This window comes from Danio rerio, chromosome 1, assembly GCF_052040795.2.
Source record: "Danio rerio strain M-AB ecotype USA chromosome 1, GRCz13ab, whole genome shotgun sequence".
Taxonomy (NCBI): Eukaryota; Metazoa; Chordata; class Actinopteri; order Cypriniformes; family Danionidae; genus Danio; species Danio rerio.
Window position 1 is genome coordinate 54,934,961 of NC_141021.1, and position 24,407 is coordinate 54,959,367.

Below are 24,407 nucleotides of genomic sequence, written 5' to 3' on the forward strand. Positions count from 1 at the left end.
ACTTATCAAATACTAGAGTTAATACTACAAAAACACATTATAACAACAAATACCAATGGAAATTCCAATAGAAAGCTTTTAAATAAACAGCAAAATCCCTAAAAAATTGTTCAAAAATGCTGGAATTATTTTAAAGACAAATAAAACAAATTACTGGAGAAATTATATTGTATAATCAATGTCAAGTTAGATTATTCATAGGGTGTTTTTTAGACCAGTGTACTTTAAAGATTGAAACTAAGGGTTGCAGTACTGTTTGTAAGGCAATTTTTTAATGACATTTGTTGTTTATTTATTGTATGGTGAGCTGATGTTATTTTCCTTTTGGGATAAATACATTTTTAAATAATAATAATAGTAATAATAATAATAATAATTCAATTCATGTTAATTTCTATAATACTTTTAGAATGTAAATTGCGTCAAAGCAGCAAAATATATAAGTAAATTGAAACTGTGTCAGTCCATTTTTGAAGTTCAGTTTAGTTCAGTTTAGTGTGGTTTAATTTTCACTGCTGAAAGTCCAAACACTGAAGAGCAAATCTATCAATGCGCAGCTGCACAAGTCCCAAACCAAGCAAGCCAGTAGTGACAGTGGCGAGGAACAAAACTTCACTAATTGACGAAAGTGAAGGAAAAAACCTCGAGAGAAACCAGGCTCAGTTGGACATGATCACTTTTTGGCCAAACTTCTAGTGCAGAGCTGCAATCTAAGCGCCGGATGCTGGAGAACACTGGACGTTCATCGTGGAGAAACTGCAGGTGTGAGTACTGTAGGTCAGCGGATGTTCAGCCTGGCTCACGGGATCAAATCAGAGGCTCATCTGTCACTGGGGTCTTTCAGGAATTTTCAGGAGTCTCGTGCTCTCCGCTCCTGTAAAGAGAGCCAAATTGTAGAATGATTTACCTGTTAACCTTAAATTAGAAAGAAAGATAAATATTGTTAGTAGTGTTCTTAAAAAGTGGTTAAAAACAAAATAGCACTGTTTGCACAAATCTACAATTAGTTTGTTGGATCATGCTCCCTTTGCTTTTGCCTTCAATAATTTTATGTGAAGAATTATAATGTTGTGTATATATGTTTATTATATTTTCATTTTGTCAATTTTGTGTACGAGGTACACTTAAACAAATGCAATTTTTTGTCCCGTGAAATTGTGATGTCCATGTAAAAAATGAAAAAAATAAACAAAATAAATAAAAATAAATAAATAAATAAAAATAAATAAATAAAAATTAAAAATAAATAAATAAATACAAATTAAAAATAAATAAATAAATAAAAATAAATAAATAAATAAAAATAAATAAATAAATAAAATTTATATTTATTCTCTTATTAAATTAATTAATCAGTCATATTATTGACTAAAATAAAAAATGTAAATATGATTTATTTACAATACAGTTTGTAAAGTAACATTTTCTGTCTTTTAGTAGATATATTATATGAGAAACTTGCTTTTGTTTGCCAAATAAGTGGATCTAATTGGATTTGCATTATAAACATTAAATAAAAGTTAAAAAGGTATTATTTTTTTATTTCATATATTAAGTTTTAGTTATACTTCCAAAATAATTATTCATAAATCCTCAGATTTTTTACAAAATTCTGTGCAGAAATATCAAAAAAAATGTCTGCAGATTCCGTCTGGCCCTAGCTATGTCTTCAGCAGATAAACATGCATTTGTTCTGCACTTGATTTACTGTTTTTGGGGAATCTGAAGCATGTTCGACATGTTATCTTCATCCTGTCTATCAGTGAGTTTACATTGGCAGGGTCAAGACTTCTCTATTTTGGTGGAGGCCGAACTACTCTGATCAGAAGTGAGCACATTGTCAGTTTAAGGATGCACAATCATTTGTCAGGTGATGTTTACCCACAATGCAAATTTGAGTTTATTCAAAGCAGGGCGTGTCTCTGCTTTAATTATGCTGGAAGAGCAGGTGCAGAGAGCCTGAAGCGGCATTGGAGGGCTTTTAATTACCAAAAACTTCCTTTACTTGCACAGAGTTAAAAAAAAAAAAAAAAGTAAAGGCTTTAAATAAATATAATTCAAGTTGGTTTTAAATTAAAACACTATTAAAACACTATTTCACTATAAACACTATTCAGCTTTTTGCTAATAATTGCATATTTAATTCAAAGTGCTGTTCGCTGTTTCTTTCTTTTTTAATTGTGAAATGCTGCAATGTGAGTAACAAGAATTTTAAAAAATTCTTCCTGGTAGAATTACGGTTACAAGCAAGTTCCTAAGGGTTCATGTGTTTAAGATATTAAGTTTAATATGTTTAATTAGCTTATTAAGTTATTTTTAAAATAATAAGAGTAATAGCTCAGACATTGCTCATTCGATCAGAATTTAGAAAATTCTCCATTTTAGAAACCAAAGGTTGCAAGTAGTTTTAGGTCAAAGATGAGATCTAGATCAAATATTTTCATTCATTAATTTTTTTCATAGTCCCTTTATTCATCAGGGGTCGCCACAGCTGAATGAACCACCAACTTATTGAACATATGTTTTAAACAGCGAATGCCCTACCAGCTACATCCCAGTACTGGGAAACACCCACTCATTTCTACACATACACTACGGCCAATTTAGTTTTTTCAGTTCACCTATACTGCATGTGTTTGGAATGTAGGGGAAAACCGGAGCACCAGGAGGAAACCCACGCCAGCACCGGGAGAACATGCAAACTCCACACAGACATGCCAACTAACCCAGTCAGGACTCAAACCAGCGACCTTCTTGCTGTGAGGCGACAGTGCTAACCACCGTGTCACCCCGGATATATTCATTTTGTACAATAAAGCATATTAAATATAATGCTTAGAAGAACACAATAAAATATACATTACTTTGAAAAACATGCTCTGGCATGAATAGTATTACTCTGACACAAATTGTATTATATAAATCCTTCTTGCAGACCAATGGGTAAAATTGAATACAATGGCCAAGAATGATGATATAAAATGAAAATTAATGTGTGACTGCACTGAAATCCTTTAATAATGCTTAAATATGTTTGAATATGATTAGTTTGAAATATTTCTGACCTGTTTTGGTGAATAAACTTCACATGGCATTTCCAATGGATGTCAGTAAAATGTATATGAACTAATATTTTTGGGTCAGAAAAAAAGCTTAAAAAATCAGGAGACGTTCTAAAAAACAAATAGAAAGCTCTATATAATTTAAATATTGTTTTGCATTATGTTTAAAACCTATGGCTACTTTTGTATGACCCACATCATCCAGTAATGCTAAATTAGATGTGTGAATGAAAATATGCCTCTGCTTTAAACATTTTAATCTATCTTTGTTTCAAAATGTAATCATTCACACTCAAAAAGTGGACTTTTATTTTTAATAACAAATCTGTGCTGCCGAAAACGGAAACAAATCAATAGCAGACATTTTTACATTGTTATAATAATTTATGTTTCAAAATTGTACGTTTACATATAAATAAGTGGCAGTAAAAAAACATTTAAGAGTGATAAGTGATTGACTAACCAGTTATTGCACAAGCTACTTGTGTGCTACCACCGTCAGCCATGATGACAGTAGGCTAGGCTAAAGCTTCAGTTGTTTTCAGTATAACAGAGACATCTTGTGGTTTTATTTAACGGGTGTTCCGTTTTTATTTTTTTCATGCCAATCCCTTTAAATATTGCATGGTTTGCGCGGAAAAGTTTTTTTACTATTTTCATCTTCCAAAATACACTAACCAACCAATTAACAAACAAATAAGTACTAAATCACAATTCACTTCTACAAGCATTTAAAGAGAAAATGGATAGCCGAGACATCTTAAAAGTATTTTACCTGTCGAAAGAGTGTTGTCTGTGCAGTTGGACAGTTGAGCACCAGAAAATCAGTACTGAGGTGAGTTTGACGGTTACAGGTTCAAAAAACAAAAAGGCGGGAATTAAGAATTAGGGCTCATCATGGCTATGATTGTGAATATGAGTCCGTTTTAAAGAATATTATGTAGGCCTCTTTTGTGTATATTACTATTGTAGTTTAATCAAACTGACTGAATTACAATAAAATAAAATAACAGAATCAGTTGCTTTAAAACATAAAATAAGTGACATTAGTTTTTTTGATATAGGGTTGTTGTTGTTTTATTATTAAACAGTATATTGTTAAACATTAATCCAAGAATATTTCATTTTTACTTAATGTGCAATTTTAAGATATCAACAATAGAGGTCGCCCTAATTTAGCTTACCTGGCTTGTTAATGACTTCCAGTCGCATCAGCAGGAAAAGGAAAAGTAAGCTAGGCCTATCCTACAGTTTGTTTAAAACCTGCCTGCCTAAAACTCTTCTTATATAAGTTGCTCCTTATTTAGGCTAATCCATTACCAGTTTTATTTATAATAAACAATTGGTAAACAGGGTGACACTGTGGCTCAGTGGTTAGCACTGTTGCCTCACAGCAAGAAGGTTCGAGTCTCGGCTGGGCCAGTTGACATTTCTGTGTGGAGTTTGCATTTTCTCCCCATATTGGTGTGGGTTTCCTCCAGGTGCTCTGGTTTCCCCCACAGACCAAACAAATGCGGAATAGACCATTTTGAGGGATGTAAACAAAAAAAATATCCCCAACTTATTTCCAGTTTTTCATTTTTAATTTCTGCAGCTTCCGAGAATCCAAAAAGAGCCACATATTGATAAATAATGTTATGAAAGCTGTTTTAACATTAAGTTATGATTGAGTTGTTTGATAACAAGTTGGAAATATCCACGGGCCATCGACATCACCACATTGAAATGGTCTCAAATAATCTAAATTGGCCGTAGGGAATGTGTGTGTATGATGTGTATGGATGTTTCCCAGTACTGGGTTGCAGCTGGCAGGGCATCTGCTGCATAAAACATATGCTGGATTATTTGGCAGTTCATTCCACTGTGATGACCCCTGATGAATAAAGAGGGTAAGCCGCAGGCACGTGCACACATAGGGCTCGACCTGTGCAGTGCACATTCCCTTTTTAGTCTTGTATAGAAAGTGCCCTGCCAAAATGATCTGATGTGCCCCCGCGACTGGAAGGGCATTCGCTGCATAAAACATATGCTGGATAAGTTTTAGTCATTCTGCTTTGGCCACCCCTGATTAATAAAGGGACTGAAAAGAAAATTAATAAATGAATGAACTTGGAAATTGGCATTTATGGTAAATTCTATAGTGTTTTTGATCCATAAGTGTATTCGACTGTATATATTAAAGTATTTAAAACACTTTTGTTAATGAATGCTACAACATTACTTATATTAAAGTGAAAAAAAGACTAATACATACTTTAAATGGGGGAATTGTAGTATAATATACATTCAAATTAGTACAGCATTGGTTGTTTATATTGCGTAGTTGTTTTTCAACTGTATTTGCACAACAGGGTAGCATGGTGGCTCAGTGGTTAGCACTGTACCCTTACAGCAAGAAGGTTGCTGGTTCGAGTTCTAGCTGGGCCAGTTGGCATTTCTCTGTGGAGTTTGCATGTTCTCCCCATGTTGGCGCGGGTTTCCTCTGGGAGCTCTGGTTTCCCCCACAGTCCAAACACATGCTTTATAGGTAAACTGAATAGACTTAATTGACCGTAGTATATGAGCATGTGTGTGAATGAGTGTGTAAGGGTGTTTATAGGTTTTGGCTGGAAGTGCATCCACTGCGTAAGAAATATGCTGGAATAGTGTGGCAACCTCTGAAATAGACAAGTTGAAAGAAAATGAATGAATGAATAATTTCTAACATCGTAGTTTAATTAATTAACTATAATATGCTTCAAAAGCACTAAAATATTTATCTATCAATTACTATAATAATTTATAATGTGGCTTGGCGTTTTGGAGAAGGGTCTGGATGCAGACCTGGTGCAGTGCAATCTGAGCTGCATCTGTAACGGAGGCCAGCTAGTAAGTGCTATTCAGGTAAACCTCACTCCTCTGACCTCTAAAGGTGCTCTAGCGACAGATGCTAGAGGCCATGGTCTTTAGTATCCTTGTTAGAGTAGCTGACTTCCATGCGGAAGGTTGCCGGTTCGAATCCAGCACGGAGTGGGTTGGGTGGCGTAGGACTGGTGAGGTTACATTGGTGCTGTGACCCGGATGGGAGTGAGGTTTAGGGGAGTGAGTGTAACGGAGGCCAGCTAGTAAGTGCTGTGCAGGTAAACCTCACTCCTCTGACCTCTAAAGGTGCTCTAGCGACAGATGCTAGAGGCTATGGTCTTTAGTCTCCTTGTTAGAGCACCCGACTCCCATGCGGAAGGTTGCCGGTTCGAAACTAGCTCGGAGTGGGTTGGGTGGCGTAAGATCGGTGGGGTTACACATCCAATGCTTTTTAATGCGCTCACCCAACCCCACCCCTAACCCTACCCACCCCTCACAGTGTTGTCATTTGTTCCATTTGAGAGCATTGATGCAAGCTGAGATTGATAAAGGCTGAATCCAGATACTATTGGACATTTTTGTGATAGACTTTGGCTTAAAACAGCTGTCTACTAATATGCAAACAACAACATTCATATCATTGCACTAGATATATTTGATATTTATTAGTAACTGTGATAAAGACATAAAGGGTACTGTTGACACTACCTGAAAAATTACATCAGTGAAAGAAAAACTTTTATATTGGAAAGTACCTATAATGGCACTAATAAACAGATCTTGTCTCTGGTTTCTCATCAAGCACGTGACTTCGAAGAACCCAGAGCTCAGCAGTGCAACCAAAAAAAAAAAACACCAGACAATATGATGACTGTGCGTTTTGTGCATCTATGAAAGATTGCTGGAAATCCCGGTATTTTTGTTTTTGAATACGAAACAAACTAGTGTCCCTCATTGTTTAACATATAAATGTTTTTTATAGGTTATTTGGTACTACATTAGCATGACTTCTACCATAAACTACAATGAAAGTTTTACTTAACCCATCTTATTATTTGGTTATTTGTGTTATTGGTAATTTTTTAAATCTCATGTACAGTTGAAGTCAGAGTTATTTGCCCCCCTTTGGGTTGTTTTGCTTTTTTAAATATTTTCTAAATGATGTTTAACAGAGCAAGGAAATTTTCACAGTATATCTGGTAATATTTTTTCTTCTGGAGAAAGTCGTATTTGTTTTATTTCAGCTAGAATAAAAACAGTTTTTAATGTTCTAAACACCATTTTAAGGTCAAAATTATTAGCCCCTTTAAGCCATATTTTTTTCGATAGTCTACAAAACAATCCATCGTTATACACTAACTTGCCTAATTACCCTAACCTGCCTAGTTAACCTAATTAACCTAGTTAAGCCTTTAAATGTCAATTTAAGCTGTTTAGAAGTGTTTTAAAAAATATCTAGTCAAATATTATTTACAGTCATCACGGCAAAGATAAAATAAATCAGTTATTGAAACTATTATGTTTTGAAATGTGTTGAACAAATATCTCTGTTAAACAGAAATTGGAGGAAAAAATAGACAGGGTGGGCTAATAATTCTGACTTCAACTGTATACCTGTACACTGTAAATAAAAAATTGACTCAACTTAAAATTTTAAGGCAACAAACTTCAGGACATTTTTGCGTTTACTCAAGTTAAATCAAGCCAAGTGCAGTAATTAGGTTAAAGGTTGAGTACACTCAAAAATGTCCTGAAGTTTGTTGCCTTAAAAATTTCAGTTGAGTTAACTTTGTTTTAGTTTTTTTATTTTTATTTTTTGTTTTTTTACAGTGTTGATACTGAATTTACTATATGAAGATTGAAAATGAAACTAATTTGTTTTTGGTAAATCAAATGTTTTCCGCCTGCAACCTGTTCCAGTTTGGAGCTCGAGACGCTAAATAAATAACCATCTCTTGCACCAGAAGTTATTTGCATGACAGCTTGTCTGCACGGTATACACAAACAAACTCACAAGATTTTCACTTTCACTTTTTAATAGCTTTTGCTTTCACTAGCATGCTGTTATGTTGTTGGTTAAGATGTGGAAAGAATACACAAAAAAGGTAGCTTGGTTATTAAAGTTTATTTTCCAAATGTGTAATTTGACTACATTTCTTTACAAGACAATTAAAAAGAAACAACTTGACAATTTTTTTTAAATATTATTTTAGACTTTATGTAAAAAAAATAAAAATCTGGTATTTTCTATAACCCAAATATAATATATGAACAAAAACCCAAAACTATATTGATTATTTATATAGTCAACCAAAAGATAATTTTTATGAAAATGTGACCAAATGTAAACAAAACTTATCGAACCTAACGGTTATATGAAGACATATAGTACATAATAGACACGCAAGCATAAAAAAAATAAACAGAAGAGCTTAAAAAAGTCTTTTTAGCCTCCATGGCACTTCTGGTAGGTGATGAATGTAGCACCGGGCTCCACCTGCAGATCACACAGCTTCTGTTGTAGTTGAACTGGTTTGCCATTAAAGGTCAGATTCCCGCATCCCACAAAATCTGGCTTGAGCTTCTCTGCTTTCTTCTGGAGTTTCCCAATGGTGTCAGTGCTCCTTATCTTTACAGTAATCTTCTTTCCCTTTGAGCCATCAAAGATGTTAACAAAGAAGCTTTTTGGACCTGGAGAAACTGGCTTTTCCACCTGGAGAACAGCGTGGCTGGTGCTTTCCAGTGGCTCGTGATAGGGAACAGGCACCATGTTTTGATCTCCTCTGACATGCTGCCTGGCTCCACATGCTGGAGCCTAGAAAATATTTGGAGTCAGAAAGAAAATATAAGGCATTGACACAAGCATCTTCAGATGATGGACCATATTAAATATGCACATATATTAAATATATATATATATATATATATATATATATATATATATATATATATATATATATATATATATATATATATATATATATATATATATATATATATATATACATTATATAAATATACACACAGGTTGGTTTAAACTTAAAATACACTTCATTGGACATGCACACATAGATATAGTATATAGTATATGCTATAAAACTGCAGGTTGACTGTTTATAATATCTAACTGTTAAAAGCTATTAGTTAATTAAGTTAAAGTTAGTAACTAATAAAGTTTTGAATATTATTAGCTTTCACTTTTCTGATTTTGATTGTAATGCAGTCATGTGCACGTCTTGTAGCTGCTTTGAAACAATAAGTATTGTGAAAAGCACTATACAAATAAACTTGAATTGAATTGAGAGGACATTCCATAGGTTTCCATTGCTTATATATCGTAAAAACTGTATTTAAATTGTCATATCCCAAGCCTACACCTAACCCTACCATAGAGGAAAATGGGTGCATCATTCTGTTTGATTTATAAGCCTTTTGGAAAATGAGTGCATCAGCAATGTCCTCATAATTCACACACAAAGGTCACACACACAATGTATGAAATCATCTTACCTGTACTTGGTAAACCATAGTAGCCATTCTGCCTTGAGCTGTCAACTGTCTTCAGTGAAGAAATACAGTGTACAGAGACTGTACTTTTGCTTGGATTTATAGTCACATGTAAACAGTGAAAAAAGTACCCAGCTTACCAACATGCCCAACCCTTCATGGCTTCTCACAAGCATGATGATTTCAAGTAAGTCATTTGATTATAATACAGACATGGAATAACAGAAAATGGGAATTCCCTTAAAAAACTTAACTAAACAAACCGTTTTTTATTGTTATTATTATTATTATTATTATTATTATTATTATTGTTGTTATTATTATTATTATTATTGTTGTTGTTGTTGTTGTTGTTGTTGTTGTATGGTGATGATGCAGCAGTTAGCATCTACATTAGGTGATACATATTTTTATACATGCATGAACATTTTAATCTAAACTATAGCAGGGCTACTCATGATGTCCTGCATAATAAATTGACCAATGTGTTTTGGGGAGATTGGATTACCTAAATTTGGGCGATTTCAGGGAATATGCATTGTTTATTTCTTTCATAACTCACAGAGACTACCATCAATTCATCTTTTTTATGAATTATGTTTATATAAAGCAAGTATTCAGGAAAATAAATGGACATCTGATGGATTTATGTGTGGCACGGACATTTTTTTACAGTATTTACAATGATTTCATGTTATTCATCCATTCATACATTTTTCTGCCGCTTAGCCTCTATTTCAGAGGTCGCCATAGCGGAATGAACCGCCAACTAATCGAGAGGGGTCTGGCTGAGACCTGGTGCAGTGCAATCTGGGCTGCATCCAATGCTTTTTAATGGGCTCACCTAACCCCACCCCTAACCCTACCCATCACAGTGACGTCACTAGCTCCATTTGAGTGCATTTTGTCTGACATTGCATCGCTGAGTGATGCAGTCTCAGCTTGCATCATAAAGGCTGCATCCAGATACTGTTGAACTATTCCAGCATATGATTTTGCGGCAGATGCACTTCCTGTCGCAACCCAGTACTGGGAAAGATCTTTACAATATCACTCACACATACACTACAGTCAATTTAGTTAATCCAATTCACCTATAGAGCATGTGTTTGGACTGTGGGGGGAAACCAGAGCTCCCGGAGGAAACCCGCACCAACACGGGCAGAACAACTCCAAACAGAAATGTCAATGGTCCAGCCAGGACTCGAACCAGCGACCTTCTTGCTGACAGACTACTATCAATTTACCTTAATAAGCATTTCTATGACTTATGTCCTATATATAGTAAACATTTAGGAAAATAAATGGATATCTAATGGATTTATGTGAAGACAAACTCAAACTGGCAAACTTTTTTGTTGTGTTTAACATAACAAAGGCATTTTTTCACATTATTTTCTGGAACACACCAACCACTGCCCCTCTTAAGTAATCTTTTTCTTTGCAATTGGCTCAAGAACAAATCAATTAATGACTGTTAAACTAATTTAAGCCTTTTAAAATGCATTTTAAGCTGAACATTAAATATATTGCAAACTATTATGTAAAAAAAATTTTCCATTAATCATCAATTAGGAAATATGAAAATAATAATAAAAATGTTGGCCTAATAATTTTGTCTTTGACTGTAGATGTTATGAAATCAATTGTGTGACTGGTTTCAGGTGTTTTTGCTTCCACTGAAGCTCAAAATGCTCTTTATAAAAACATATTATTAAATTGGAAAATAATGCATAAAGACTTTCTTTTTTTTAACCAGTGGCTTGATCTTTATTAAAACAGAAATATACAGAAAGGAAATCATATTTGACAAGTTGACAAGCTTAATATTTCCATTAACGTTGATTTTCTGTAAAGACATCTCCTCTTTCATTTAATACAAGTTTTATTGTGAGATATTTATGAGGTTGCATTTGAAAAATTATCTTTTACTGAAAAAAAAAATTGCTTGTTTTTATCTAAAGATTCTACACTGTAAAAACATGTTTGGTATCCACACAATCTATTTGTGTTGGGACAGAATGAAGAAGTTCAGCAAACTTCTTGTGTTGTTTTACAAATGTAAGTGGATTGAAAGCAATTACTGTAAGTTGTCCCAAAAATAACTCAAGAATTGTGTTGTTTCAGCTCATTTTATATCAGTAGTTTAAACAAACAGTAAATGTCATTTATTGAGTGTAATATTATTGCATTATTCAACTCTCAGTGAATATCACAGCATAATAAAGAATGTAAATGAAGAGTTAACAGTTATTGTGGTTACTTCCTAAAAATCCCCATTCAAACAAAAATAAAAACAATGCAAGTACATATTTGGCCTTAAACACAATATTTCAATGATATATATATATATATATATATATATATATATATATATATATATATATATATATATATATATTATTATTATTATTATTATTATTATTATTATTATTATTATTATTAGACTTTGCAGCAAATTTACAGTTTTTTTACTGCAAAACGCCCAGTAAAATACCACAAACAGTCTTTACAGTTCACTGCTGCAATATGCACTGCATTGTGGGTCATTTAAAACTTTACAGTTACTTACTGCCTATTAGAAATTTGCGGTATTCTACTGTAATCAAAGTAAACAAGCACTGCTACTGTAGTTGAAGACAAAAATTAGAAAGTTGAAAAAAATGAGCCACTTGTTTGGAATTGATTAAATTCAATAGTAAAAATAAAGGTTTTGTATTGCTAGTGTAACATGTAAATAATTACAGTAAAGCTACTGTAAAAATTGTTAATTGTAAAAATAAAAATGTTATCATAAAAAGGGGCTGTGGTAAGGCTAAATTAAAGTAAAACTAAAAAAAGAAATGAAGTAGGGATCTGCTACTGTAAAACAATTACAGGTAAGTTACTGTACGGGGGTAGTTGCTGTAACTTGCTGGCAACAGTACAAAATACAATAAAATGTCTAACAGAGTACACTTCTGGAAGCTGCAATTCTGTTTGATCAGTTTTGCTTTAGGTTACATTAATTTGCGTCAAAAGCTTTTGTTGCTTTACAGATTATCAGTCTGAATCAAAAGAATGCAGAAGATAACGGCATTAAAAGAAATGACAAGCAAAGATGTTGTATATATAGTGCCTATTTAAAGTGCTATTCAGATAACAGAACAAGAGAACAGAACAATAGAGATTCAGAGAAATGTCTCTTTTAGCCTCCGTGGCACTTCTGGTAGGTGATGAATGTGGCGCCGGGCTTCACCTGCAGATCACACAGCATCTGATTCGGCTGAACCGGTTTCCCATTGAAGATCAGATTCAGGTCTGTTTTGACCATCAGGGCCTTCAGCAGCATTTTGGCAACAGTATACGAGCTCCTCACCTTTACGGGAATCTTCGATCCCCTTGAGCCATTAATGATAAACACAGTGAAGCTTTTGGGAGCTGGAGAAACAGGCCCTTGAGCCTGGAGAACAGCGTGGCTGGTGTTTTCCAGGTGGGGATGATAGGCAACAGGCACTGTGTTTTTAGGATCTCCTCTGAAATGCTGCCTGGCTCCACATGCTGGAGGCTGGAGGAGATTTGGAATCTGAAAGATAATATAAAATCATTGACACAAGCTTCTTCAGAAGATGGATCACAAACAAACACAAAACCATACTTGCTCTCATTTTATATTAAAGTCCACATAAAGTCAAAACTAACCATATTGATTTTGTTAGCTCGCTTTGCTGGTTTTGTGGTGAACAATTCATCTGTGCATGTCATTAGGAAAAATAAAAGGGTTTGCCCATGTCATTTAAAATTAAAATCTGAAAAAACACTTCCTGTTTGTTTTCAGATTATTTCTATGTCTGTTTGAGGTACTGGGAGTGGCTAACATACTTAACCACGCCCCTCCAGCTGTCAGTTTTGACAACAAACAGAAATGGTTAGGAGGAAGTGTCTGTCAGGTTGTAATAACTCTCCTCAAACCCTTTTCCAGACCCTTCTGAATCAAAAACGCCTACTTTACTACATCCAATCAGCTCTCAGTAGAAAAATAACAAGCCACGCCCACTGTTTGCTCATTTAACATCCCGTTTCTCCAGGAACTGCATCACAATACAAAACAAGGTTACAGCTTCCAGTCTACGCGTTTTTAAGCAACCTTCATTACTACTTACATTTTAATTAATCATTTAACACAATGCATTTATTACTGTAAAGAAATATGTAATGACAAAACTTCAAGACAACAAATATTTTTGTGTTGCTTTAACTTAATTTAGCAAGTTAATCAGGTTTCAACTAGTAACATAAGTTATACAAGCTTTAACTTCATATGTAAAGTCTGTTTGATTGATGTAAGTTGAGATGACTAGACATGTTAATTAGATTCAACTAAAACAAATTAAGGCAGCATTCATTTTTTTTAAGTGTACATTACATATATATTCAAAAAATTATCTGCTTACAATTAGGCCTGTAATTAATTTCTGTCATTACGTTTTTAACTGATCATCCCTTAAACTTTAGCTCAACTTTAAACCTGGCCAAAAACAATGAAATCCTGAATCTCACTTCAACACACTGTAAAACAATGTAATGACAAAAAGTCAAGACAACAAATATTTGTGTGTTGCTTTAACTTATTTTAACCAGTTAATCAGGTTTCAACTACATTTGTAACATAAGTTATACAAACTTTAACTTCATATGTAAAGTCTGATTGATGTAAGTTGAGATGACTAGATAAGTTTAATTAAACTTAACCTAAATTTATCTAATTAAACTAAAAAAAGGCAGCAATCATTTTACAGTGTAAACTGTACTTAAACAATATAATTTTAGTAATTAGATCTGCATTAATTTCTGTCATTACATTTATAAATACACATACTGACCATCACTTGCACCTTAATTCAACCTTAAACCTACCCATACCCCCAAACCTAGTCCCTAACCTTATCTGAATCCCACTTCAACACACTAGAAAGAAGATTTAATCAGGAAAAAGTCAAGACAACAAATATTTTTATATTGCTTTATTTATAACTATTTTAAAAAGTTAATCAGGTTTCAACTAAATTTTTTTAGGTTATACTTAATATTTTGTAACAAGGGCATAGATATTCTCCTGATAATGGTGTGGATATACATCCCTAGCGTGCATGAATGGAACAGTACAAATTCTGTATCACGCTTTTAAAAACATGAATAAAGTACATATTAATATTAAATAAACACTTAATAATACAAATAACATCCTGTTCCAGGCTACAAAAGTCAATTTACATGATTTTACTGCAGCCGAGCAGCAGGGTTCTGTGATGCAGTTTAACTGTTTTATCCCGATTATTGTTTATATATATATATATATATATATATATATATATATATATATATATATATATATATATATATATATATATATATATATCATGGAGGCCAAAATTGAAACTGAATTTTGATTAATTGTACAGCATTGGTTAATGGTATTACACTGAACTTGACAGGTAGGTTAAGAGTTAACGAATCATTACTTTGTTTAGAAGCTGATAAAACTATTGGTAGGGACATTATAGTAGTTGGTGGATATTGGTGTCCCCTCTGTTCATGCCAATTCTACGCTCTTGTTTTGGAAGTTGTGATGACTAGAAAAGCTCATTTGATTCAACTAAAATATTAAAATATTGAAATTTAATATTAAAGTGTTTTTGACAGTGTAGCACCATAAGTGGCAACACTATATGAACACCACAAGTGTTGTACTTGTTTTCTGATGTAAGAACATAGTAATTAAGTACACTTAATATAAAGCGTGACTAAATACTTTAAAATATCTTACCTGTGCTGGGTAAACCTCTGTAGCCATTCTGCAACGGAGCTGTCAACTATTCAGAGTAGGAACTCTTTTCTGATAGGGTTTCCTGTTGTTGTGTCAGATTTATGCATGTAAGTCAAAATAGAAAGTAAACTTGTCTTCCTTGTTGGCTTTACAGTACATGCCCAGCCCTACAGAGGTGATTCTCGAAAACTCACTGATGTACAATAAATGATTTGATTACTATCCAGACACGGGATCACAGAAAGAACGGGAATTTCCTTCTAAATGCTTTTTATTATTATTATCATTGACTCTCGTGATAATTCCTCAATAAGGATCAACATTACAGCTGACAGACACATGAACTTGTTTAGACCTTTTAAACACTTTTAACTGAGATTACACTCTAATGCTGAAAAGGGGGGTCCATTCTGTTTTGGGTAGAGTAGGAGTGAATGTAATTAATGTGTTCCCCTATTTAAAGCATCCTACTTTCTACACTCACCACTTTATTGGGTACACCTGACCAACTGTTCATTAATGCAAATTTCCAATCAGTCAATCACATGGCAGCAACTCAATGCATTTAGGCATGTAGACATGGTCAACACAATCTGCTGCAGTGTAAACAGAGCATCAAAATTGGGAAGAAAGGTGATTTAAGGAACTTTGAACGTGGCATGTTTGTTGGTTCCAGACAGGCTAGTCTGAGTATTTCAGAAAATGCTGATCTACTGGGATTTTCACGCACAGCCATCACTAGAGTTTACAGAGAATGGTCTGAAAAAGAGAAAATATCCATTGAGCGGCAGTTCTGTGGGCGCAAATGCCTTGGTGATGCCAGAGGTCAGAGGAGAATGGCCAGACTGGTTTGAGCTTATAGAAAAGCAACAATATTTAATACCCACTCGTTACAACTGAGGTCTGCAGAGAAGCACTTCTGAACGCATAACACGTCTAACCATGAGGCAGATGGGCTACAGCAGCAGAAGACCACACCGGGTGCCACACCTGTCAGCTAAAAGGAAACTGAGGCTACAATTCTCACAGGTTCACTACAATCAGATAATAGAAGATTGGAAAAACGTTGCCTGAGTCTCGATTTCTGCTGTAACAGTTGGATGGTCGGGTCAGAATTTGGTGTCAACAACATGAAAGCATGGATTCATCCTTCCTTGTATCAACGGTTCACACTGGTGGTGGTGGTGTAATGGTGTGGGAGATATTTTCTTGGCACACTTTGGTCTCATTAGTACCAACTGAGCATCGTGTCAACGCCACAGCCTACGAGTATTGTTGCTGACCATGTCCATCCCTTAATGACCACAGTTTCTCCATCTTCTGATGACTACTTTCAGCAGCATACTGCACCATGTCATAAAGCGTGAATCATCTTAGACTGGTTTCTTGAACATGACAATGAGTTCACTGTGCTCAAATGGCCTCCACATTCACCAGAACTCAATCTAATAAAGCACCCTTAGGATGTGGTGGAACGGGAGATTGGCATCATGGACATGCAGCTGACAAATCAAATGCGTGATATGCTATCATGTCAATATAGAAAAAACTTTTCCAATACCTTGTTGAATCTATGCTATGATGGATTAAGGCAGTTCTGAAAGCAAAAAGGGGTCCAACCCGGTTCTAGTAAGGTGTACCTAATAGTGGCCGGTGAGTGTACTTTCTATCTTAACCCTTAATTTATTTATTTTTTCAACTTTGTTTTTTATTGATTTTAATTATATTACAAAACCCAACAAACAGAACAGAGTATTAACTTATGGTATTTAAGAATTTTCTTTCCCACTCCAACATTTATTAAACAAAAATAACATTTAAAATAAATTATAAAATAGAATAAAATACAATACTATGAAAAAATACAAATACAAAAAAAAATGATTACATTGAACTTTAAATTACAGTCATCTTTTGAAAGACATGCTTTTTTTCTATCCATTTATAAAGCAACTGAAAGGGGACCACACTTTTTTAAAAGTCTCTGCTGTACCTCTGATAACGTGTGTTAATTTTTCAAGAGCAAGATTATCAGACATTTCCTTTATCCATTGTGCAAAAACAGGTCTTCGGGTATTTTTCCATACCAAAGCTATAACACGTTTAGCTTGTATAAAACTGAAATCTAAGTTTCTCTTTGTTTGCATTCACTGACACATTTTCAGGATACATATGTAATAAAGAAAGATTTGTTCCAAAGGAATATATTCTCCAACCATTTCACAGACCACACCAAGCACCTCCTTTCAAAATCGTAACCCTTAGCTGGCGTAGTGTGTGACTGACCTTCTGTGCATTAACCTTTAGTATAAAAAAGCAAGAAATTAGGAACTACTTTACAGCTGACACATAACCTTTTATATATATAAACATACATGTTTTAAACTCTTTTAGCTGAGATTACACTTCTGCTATTGCGCCAGACAGCACATGTCCTGCATGCTGAAATTAGGTCATCTGAGATTTGGAAAGAGAATGGGGAAATGTGATTAATGTGTTTACTTATTTATTTAATGAATTATTTACAGACTACTACCAGTCTGCTTTCTATCTTAACCAGCGGACGCTGCATATGGTTGACCTTTTGTGCATTAAAACGAAAAACCTTTTAAGTTTGAGAGGTGACAGGAACACAATATAAAAAGGTAATGTTTCCTAGAGAGAAGTTAATAAGGAGTTACTGTACAATAAATAAAAACATACAAATAAATGAGTTGTGTTAAACCCTTTGACAACAAAATATAATGTTTTTGGCTCCAGAAGTGGTTAAAAAGAGATACATATTTAATAAATGTGTTATTGGTGCTGTTTGAAAGAGTTGTCAACCAAAAACGGTTGTCACATGAGAGTCCTATCCTAAAATAATACAGTAGGCATTTGCTAAATATACTAAATATAGACCTGGTTTGGACAACACGGTGGCTTAGTGGCTCAGTCGGCATTTCTGTGTGGAGTTTGCATGTTCTCTTCGTGTTGGTGTGGGTTTCCTCCAGGTGCTCTAGTTTCCCCCACAGTCTAAACACATGTGCTATAGAGGAATTGAATACCTAAATTGGCCATAGTGTATGAGTGTGTGTGGGTGTTTCCCAGTACTGGGTTGCAGCCGGAAAATTATTCACTGTGTAAGACATACTGTATGCTGGATAACATGGGGGTTTATTCCAGTGTGGTGACCCATGATGTATAAAGAGACTAAGCCGAAGGAAAATGAATGAATGGCTGTCAGAAGAGAGTTCTAAATTCATGGATGGAAATCACAATGAGCATTAGCCAAATTTACAAAATCTCTCAGACCTGGTTTTATTTTTAGTAAATTTAGTCATTATGTCGTCCTAAATAGTTTAGTGTTTGTGTGTGTGATCTTGTTTTTATATCCCAGTGGGGACTTAAACCTGAATGCACAAAGAGTTGTGAGAACCAAAACTGGAGTGTTTATGACTGTACAGATGTCAAGTGATTTCCAAAATAATGATTGTATAGATGCATGTAACAATAAACCTGTACACAATGGTGTAAAATGGTTTAATATTGTGCTTAATGTCATTGATATATGATGATTCAGCTCAAGTTCATGATGCTATTTGTAATAAAATATCACTGAATTAGAAAATAATGCCAAAATGATAAGTGCTTATGTTTATTGAAACAGAAAGTCATATCTCAGTTTCACAAATTTCACAATCAATTCACAGTGGTGTTTATATTGACTGAACAGCAAGAATTACAAATCATCTGAAAAAAAAAGTAATAGAAATTCTTTACTATTTTTATGATATATTATTATGTATTTTTAACACTGAAACATGTTATTAATATTCAATTCATATTGTATTATTCCAGATCTATCAAAATCAAAAGTGAAAATGAAACGTGTATCCTGGTATCTCCCTGAACGTACACTTTGGGTATTTCTTTTGGTAAACCCCCTAATAAAGTACACAAGTCCTAAACCAAACATTTTAACAAAACGTCTATCCCTCACATCCTTAAACATTGGCACTATTTGCTTTGTTTTGCTTTATATCACTTTGTTTGCATCAACAGGGCTTGTGCTGCATTACAGATTATTTAAACGGAGTAAAAATCACAGCAAACGTAATATAAGACAGCTAACAGCATAAGGACAAGGAAACATACTACAGTACTCACTTCAAGAGTTCACACTTAGATATTGCTTGATAATAATAGCAGGTTTGGCATGCTGTTCCAGGAGAGAACCCTGAGCTCGGAGATAACTGAGCCCAGAGCCTATGTAAAGGGATACAAGATCAGGTTCTCAAGAGCTCCCCCTGGTAAAGGAGGAAAAAAGGGGGGAGATAGGGTGGATGGGGGGTTTCTTCAGAAAAACGAAGATAAGGCAGTAGTTTTAGACAGGCTACTTATAGTGAGTTTGGATTAATCTGATTGGCTTACTAATGATTACAGAAGAGAGACGAGCTGTGATCAGTCATATCACGTGCTCCTCTCGAAATGAGTTTGAGAAACTTCACTTTGACTATATACTTCAGCCTACAACATAAGAGTACAACTAAACAGAGATCTGAGAGAAAAGTAAAGCACTAAGCCCTGGTCTTTTAATCAAGTCTCTTTCAGCCTCCATGGCACTTCTGGTAGGTGATGAATGTGGCGCCAGGCTTCACCTGGAGGTCACACAGCTTCTGGGACAGCTGAACCGGTTTGCCATTGAAGATCAGATTGGGATTTGCTTGAAGGTTGTGTTTTTGCAGCATTTCCTCAATGGTGTCAGTGCTGGTCACGGTCACAGGAATCCTGCTTCCCTTTGAGCCATTAATGATGAACACAGAGAAGACTTTGGGAGCTGGAGAAACGGGCTCTTGAAGCTTGAGAACGGTGTGGCTGGTGTTTTCCAGCGGCTCATGATAGGGAACAGGCACTGTGTTTTTAGGGTCTCCTCTGGGAAGTCCATGTGCTTGATTCTGACACCCAACACGTTGAGCCTGAAACTGAGGCGGAAAGAGAGAAAGAGAGTTTTGAATTTATTTGTTTTTCTGTTGCCTTCTGTTTTGCTGTTTTAACAATTAAAATTGATTGATTCATTTTCTTTTCGGGTTAGTCTCTTTATTAATCAGGGATCGCCACAGCGGAATGAACCGCCAACTTTTCCCGCATATGTTTTACACAGTGGATGCACTTCCAGCTGCAACCCTCACTGGGAAACTACTGAAATTACAGAATGTAATTTGTAGATGCACAACTTTTATACATAACGATTTTAGTAGGCTCAGTTGGAGGCAGTCGTGATTAATTCTTTTAGTAAAGTAACACAAAAACTTTTTTTGCCATATCTGCATGGTCTCCTGGCTATTTAATATTCTAAAATTTCATTAATTTGACAAACATTTTATAAACAATATTTTTTCTTATATAGTATAATGGTTCATAGCAATAAAAAGACATCAATAACAATAATAAATAATGCATACAAATAACATTTTTATTTTTACTTTTGCTAAAAAAATTAACAATTTTTTAAGGGTGCAAATGTAAAAAAAAATCCTCTAAGCTCTCTCCAAATAAATATTGTTGTCTGATAACTTAAAAAGTAAGGCTTATGACAATAAAACAAAATCAATAACAATAAATAATTCATAAAGACGGAAAATATATATTACTTTTGATAAAAATTCCACCATTTTTGAAAGATTCAAATGTAAAAACAATTCATTTAAAGTCTCTTCAGAAAAATAACATTGTCTGATAACATTAAAAATAAGGTTTATAACAATAAAAATACATCAACAACTATAAATAATACATAAAATACACAAATAAATACTTTTGATAAAATTCTGTTAAAGTCTCTTCAGATAATTATTGTTGTCTGATAACTTTATAATAAAGGTTTTATAAAATTAAAGGATATCAACAGCCATACATAATAATGAAATAGGATAAAAATCTAATAATTTTTTTATTTACTCTTGATTAAAAAAGAAATCTACTATTTTTGAAGGATTCACATTTAAAAACAAAGTCTCTAGATAAATATTGTTGTCTGATAACCTTAAAAACAATTCATTTGCATTGCAACATTGACATTTTGTACTTCTCCTTTAAGTAAACATCTAAGAATGACCTCAATGGGTCTAATTCTGCATCTTATGTCTCGAGTTACAAGAATAGTTTGACCTCAAAACATTTATCTGAGCCCTGATCTCATTCTGCTTGCCATTTGAAAATGAGTGATCAGAGTATTAAACAATTTAATGAAGTTTGATCAAAAATTAAATCAATAACATTTTATTAGTGTCTACACTGAAATGCTTTTAAAACAATCTTACCAATGTTGGCAGCCATCCTACAATCGTAGCCATGATGTCTAACACAGGAAATCTTTCTTTCTGGTATTTTTCTTCTGTGCTGTCTGGTGGGTTTTGTGCTTGGTAAACTGAAAGTGTTTTTTTTATATGAGAATTAAACTCCTCCTCTGATGATATGACTGATTTCCTTTGCCAAGTTCACCAGAGTTCCCTTGACTGTGAAAACCCTTTAGTTGTGGCATGGCTGGGAGAATTTGTATTAAAAGTTGCATGGTTTGGGACTCAAAAGTACAGATCATGTTACTTTAGCATCACCTGAGATACTGATAATGAAAGCATTTTACACTGATTATAAATATTGGCACAATAAATCTCACCGAACCAGCGGAAAGTCCCTTCTGTGTTTTTTTATGTCACTTTTGAAAACGAAACCTTTTTCACCATTGAAAACAATAAAACAGACAGTTCTTCAACATATGAGAAACAGAACCTAAACATATTAAGATGATTTTAGGAAATGTGTTTGAGTTATATTTTCACATAAATCTCTTTAAATAAAAAAAGATGTCTGAAAGCATCAAATCAACAGATTTAATTACCTGTTGATTAGTTGTACAGATAATACATCAGGCATTACATAATGCTTTTGTTAATAGTAGTGTTCATGTTTTAAAAACTGTTAATTTCTGACCTCAGTTAACCTCACAGAGTTTACATAAAGAATCACGATGCAATTGCTCTGTCATGGTTACTTCCTAATTATGGCCTTTTGATGTTTTCTTTGGGTAAAACAAAAACTAACAAACAAACAAACAAAAAACATTAAAGTACGTGTTTAACCTAAAACCTGTTTATTTTTTTCCATGTTTTCTGTTTAATGGAGAGCAGATTTTTTTAGAGATTTCTAATCATAATAGTTTTACTAACTAATTTCTAATAACTGATTTATTTTATCTTTGCCATGATGACAGTAAATAATATTTGACTAGATATTTTTCAAGACACTTCTATACAGCTTAAAGTGACATTTAAAGGTTGAACTAGGTTAATTAGGTTAACTTGGCAGGTTAGGGTAATTAGGCAAGTTATTGTATTGTATAATGATGGCTTGTTCAGTAGACTATCGAAAAAAATATGCAGCCTAAAGGGGCTAATAATTTTGGCCCTTAAAATGGTTCCTAAAAAATTAAAAACTGCCTTTATTCTAGCTGAAATAAAACAAATAAGACTTTCTCCAGATGAAAAAAAAAAATCAGACATACTGTGAAAATTTCCTTGCTCTGGAAACATCATTTAGGAAATGTTTAAAAAAAGAAAAAAATTCAAAGGGGGTCTAATAATTTTGACTTCAACTGTATATATCCTATTTCTTTCTGTTTAAATGACACATTTGACATCAATTTCTATCTGATTTGAGCCAGTACTGAATTATTACAATTTTATTACAGTTATTACACATATTACAGTATTAGTAAGTCAAATCAAGCCTGATTGAGACCACTAACAACATAAAGACAAGGAAATACTATGACACAGCCCACAATATAAGCATACAAATGAACTGAAATGTGAGGGAGGGAAAAGAAAAGCACTAAGCCGTGGTTCTTTATCAAAGTCTCTTTTAGTCTCCATGGCAAATCTGGTAGGAGATGAATGTGGCGCCGGGCTTCACCTGAAGGTCACATAGCTTCTCATTCGGCTGAACTGGTTTGCCGTTATAGACCAGATTCAGGATCCCTAGGTTGTTGTTTTGCAGGATTTCCTCAATGGTATCAGTGATGTTCACAGTCACAGCTCTGTTTCCCACTCTGCCTTTAATGATGAACACATTGGTTTTGGGAGCTTAAGAAACAGGTCTTTGAATCTGGAGATTGGCGTGGCAGGTGTTTTCCAGCGGCCCATAATACGGAACAATTACCCTGTTTTGAGGGTTCAATGGTTCTCCTCTCACACGTTCAATGTTTACAAGTGCTTGAGGCTGACACTTAACCTTTTAGGCCTGAAAATGAGTGTGGGAGAGAAAGTAGTTATAAAAAATTAAGTTTTTGAAAAATTACTTTTGACAAAAAAATCTACACTTTTAAAGGATTCACATTTAAAAATGATACCTTTCCAGATAAAAATCGGTGTCCTGATAACAAAAAAATAGGGCAGTTATGTTTCAACAGTTATGTTGCTATTGCAATATTGACAAGCACAATGATTGTATAGTCTCTGACACTCTGTCAGCGTTTACATGCTGGATTCCAAAACCTAAAGCATTGAGCCTGAAAATAAATCTAGACATTTATGAGGAATAGATCAGTACAAAGTTTAATGTTGTTTAATCTGAGCAAAACATCATGACCAATGTTAAATGAGTTGAAATGCATTTCAAACAATCTTACCAATCAAGCAACCATGCTGTCTGCAGCCATGCTAACAGAGGAAATCTTTCTGGTCTTCTGTGTTGTTTGGTGTGTTCTGCTCGATTTACTGCAACAGTATTTACTGCAGTCTCAAACTCCACCCAAACACCAGCACCAGACTAATATATTTGTTTTCACGACATTTAACTATGAATACTATTTAGTGAAGGTTTGACTGGCGGAAATTATTTTGTAAAGAAGCATCATTTGGGAATGATAAGTAGCGATCATGTCACCTCAGCGTTTAAAAAACACATGAGATACTGATAATGAAAGCATTTTCCAAAATAATAGGCTAAATACTGTCACATTTTGTATGATATTTTTTTTTATGAATCACAATTTATTTGATTTAGGAAACATTTTCAGATACATTTCTTATTTTCTATATGGAAACAGTTTTTTTACAGGTTTGTAGTGTTTTGTTTCTATAACATACATTTAACATACGTTTTAATGGCCTACATTGAATCACAGACACAAAATTAGCAGACCTCCATGC

At 34.0% G+C, this 24,407-nt stretch overlaps 3 protein-coding genes across 3 annotated transcripts; all 3 read right to left on the reverse strand.

Annotated features, from left to right (window-relative positions):
• Positions 1-8,261: 8,261 nt before the first annotated feature.
• zgc:194101 lies at positions 8,262-9,463 on the reverse strand. The gene is made up of 2 exons (NM_001128803.1): positions 9,414-9,463; positions 8,262-8,718 (listed from the first exon to the last, which is right to left on the reverse strand). The coding sequence occupies exons 1-2, from the start codon at positions 9,438-9,440 to the stop codon at positions 8,350-8,352; spliced, it is 396 nt and encodes a 131-aa protein (NP_001122275.1). The 5' UTR covers positions 9,441-9,463; the 3' UTR covers positions 8,262-8,349.
• Positions 9,464-11,155: 1,692 nt separating this feature from the next.
• Positions 11,156-15,311, reverse strand: si:ch211-217k17.12. The gene is made up of 2 exons (NM_001386627.1): positions 15,217-15,311; positions 11,156-12,975 (listed from the first exon to the last, which is right to left on the reverse strand). The coding sequence occupies exons 1-2, from the start codon at positions 15,241-15,243 to the stop codon at positions 12,598-12,600; spliced, it is 405 nt and encodes a 134-aa protein (NP_001373556.1). The 5' UTR covers positions 15,244-15,311; the 3' UTR covers positions 11,156-12,597.
• Positions 15,312-18,837: 3,526 nt separating this feature from the next.
• On the reverse strand, positions 18,838-21,618 carry si:ch211-217k17.11. Its single transcript, XM_087237768.1, has 2 exons — positions 21,519-21,618; positions 18,838-20,180 (listed from the first exon to the last, which is right to left on the reverse strand). Exons 1-2 carry the CDS (start codon positions 21,549-21,551, stop codon positions 19,806-19,808), a joined length of 408 nt encoding a protein of 135 aa, XP_087093894.1. The 5' UTR covers positions 21,552-21,618; the 3' UTR covers positions 18,838-19,805.
• Between the last annotated feature and the right edge of the window lie 2,789 nt (positions 21,619-24,407).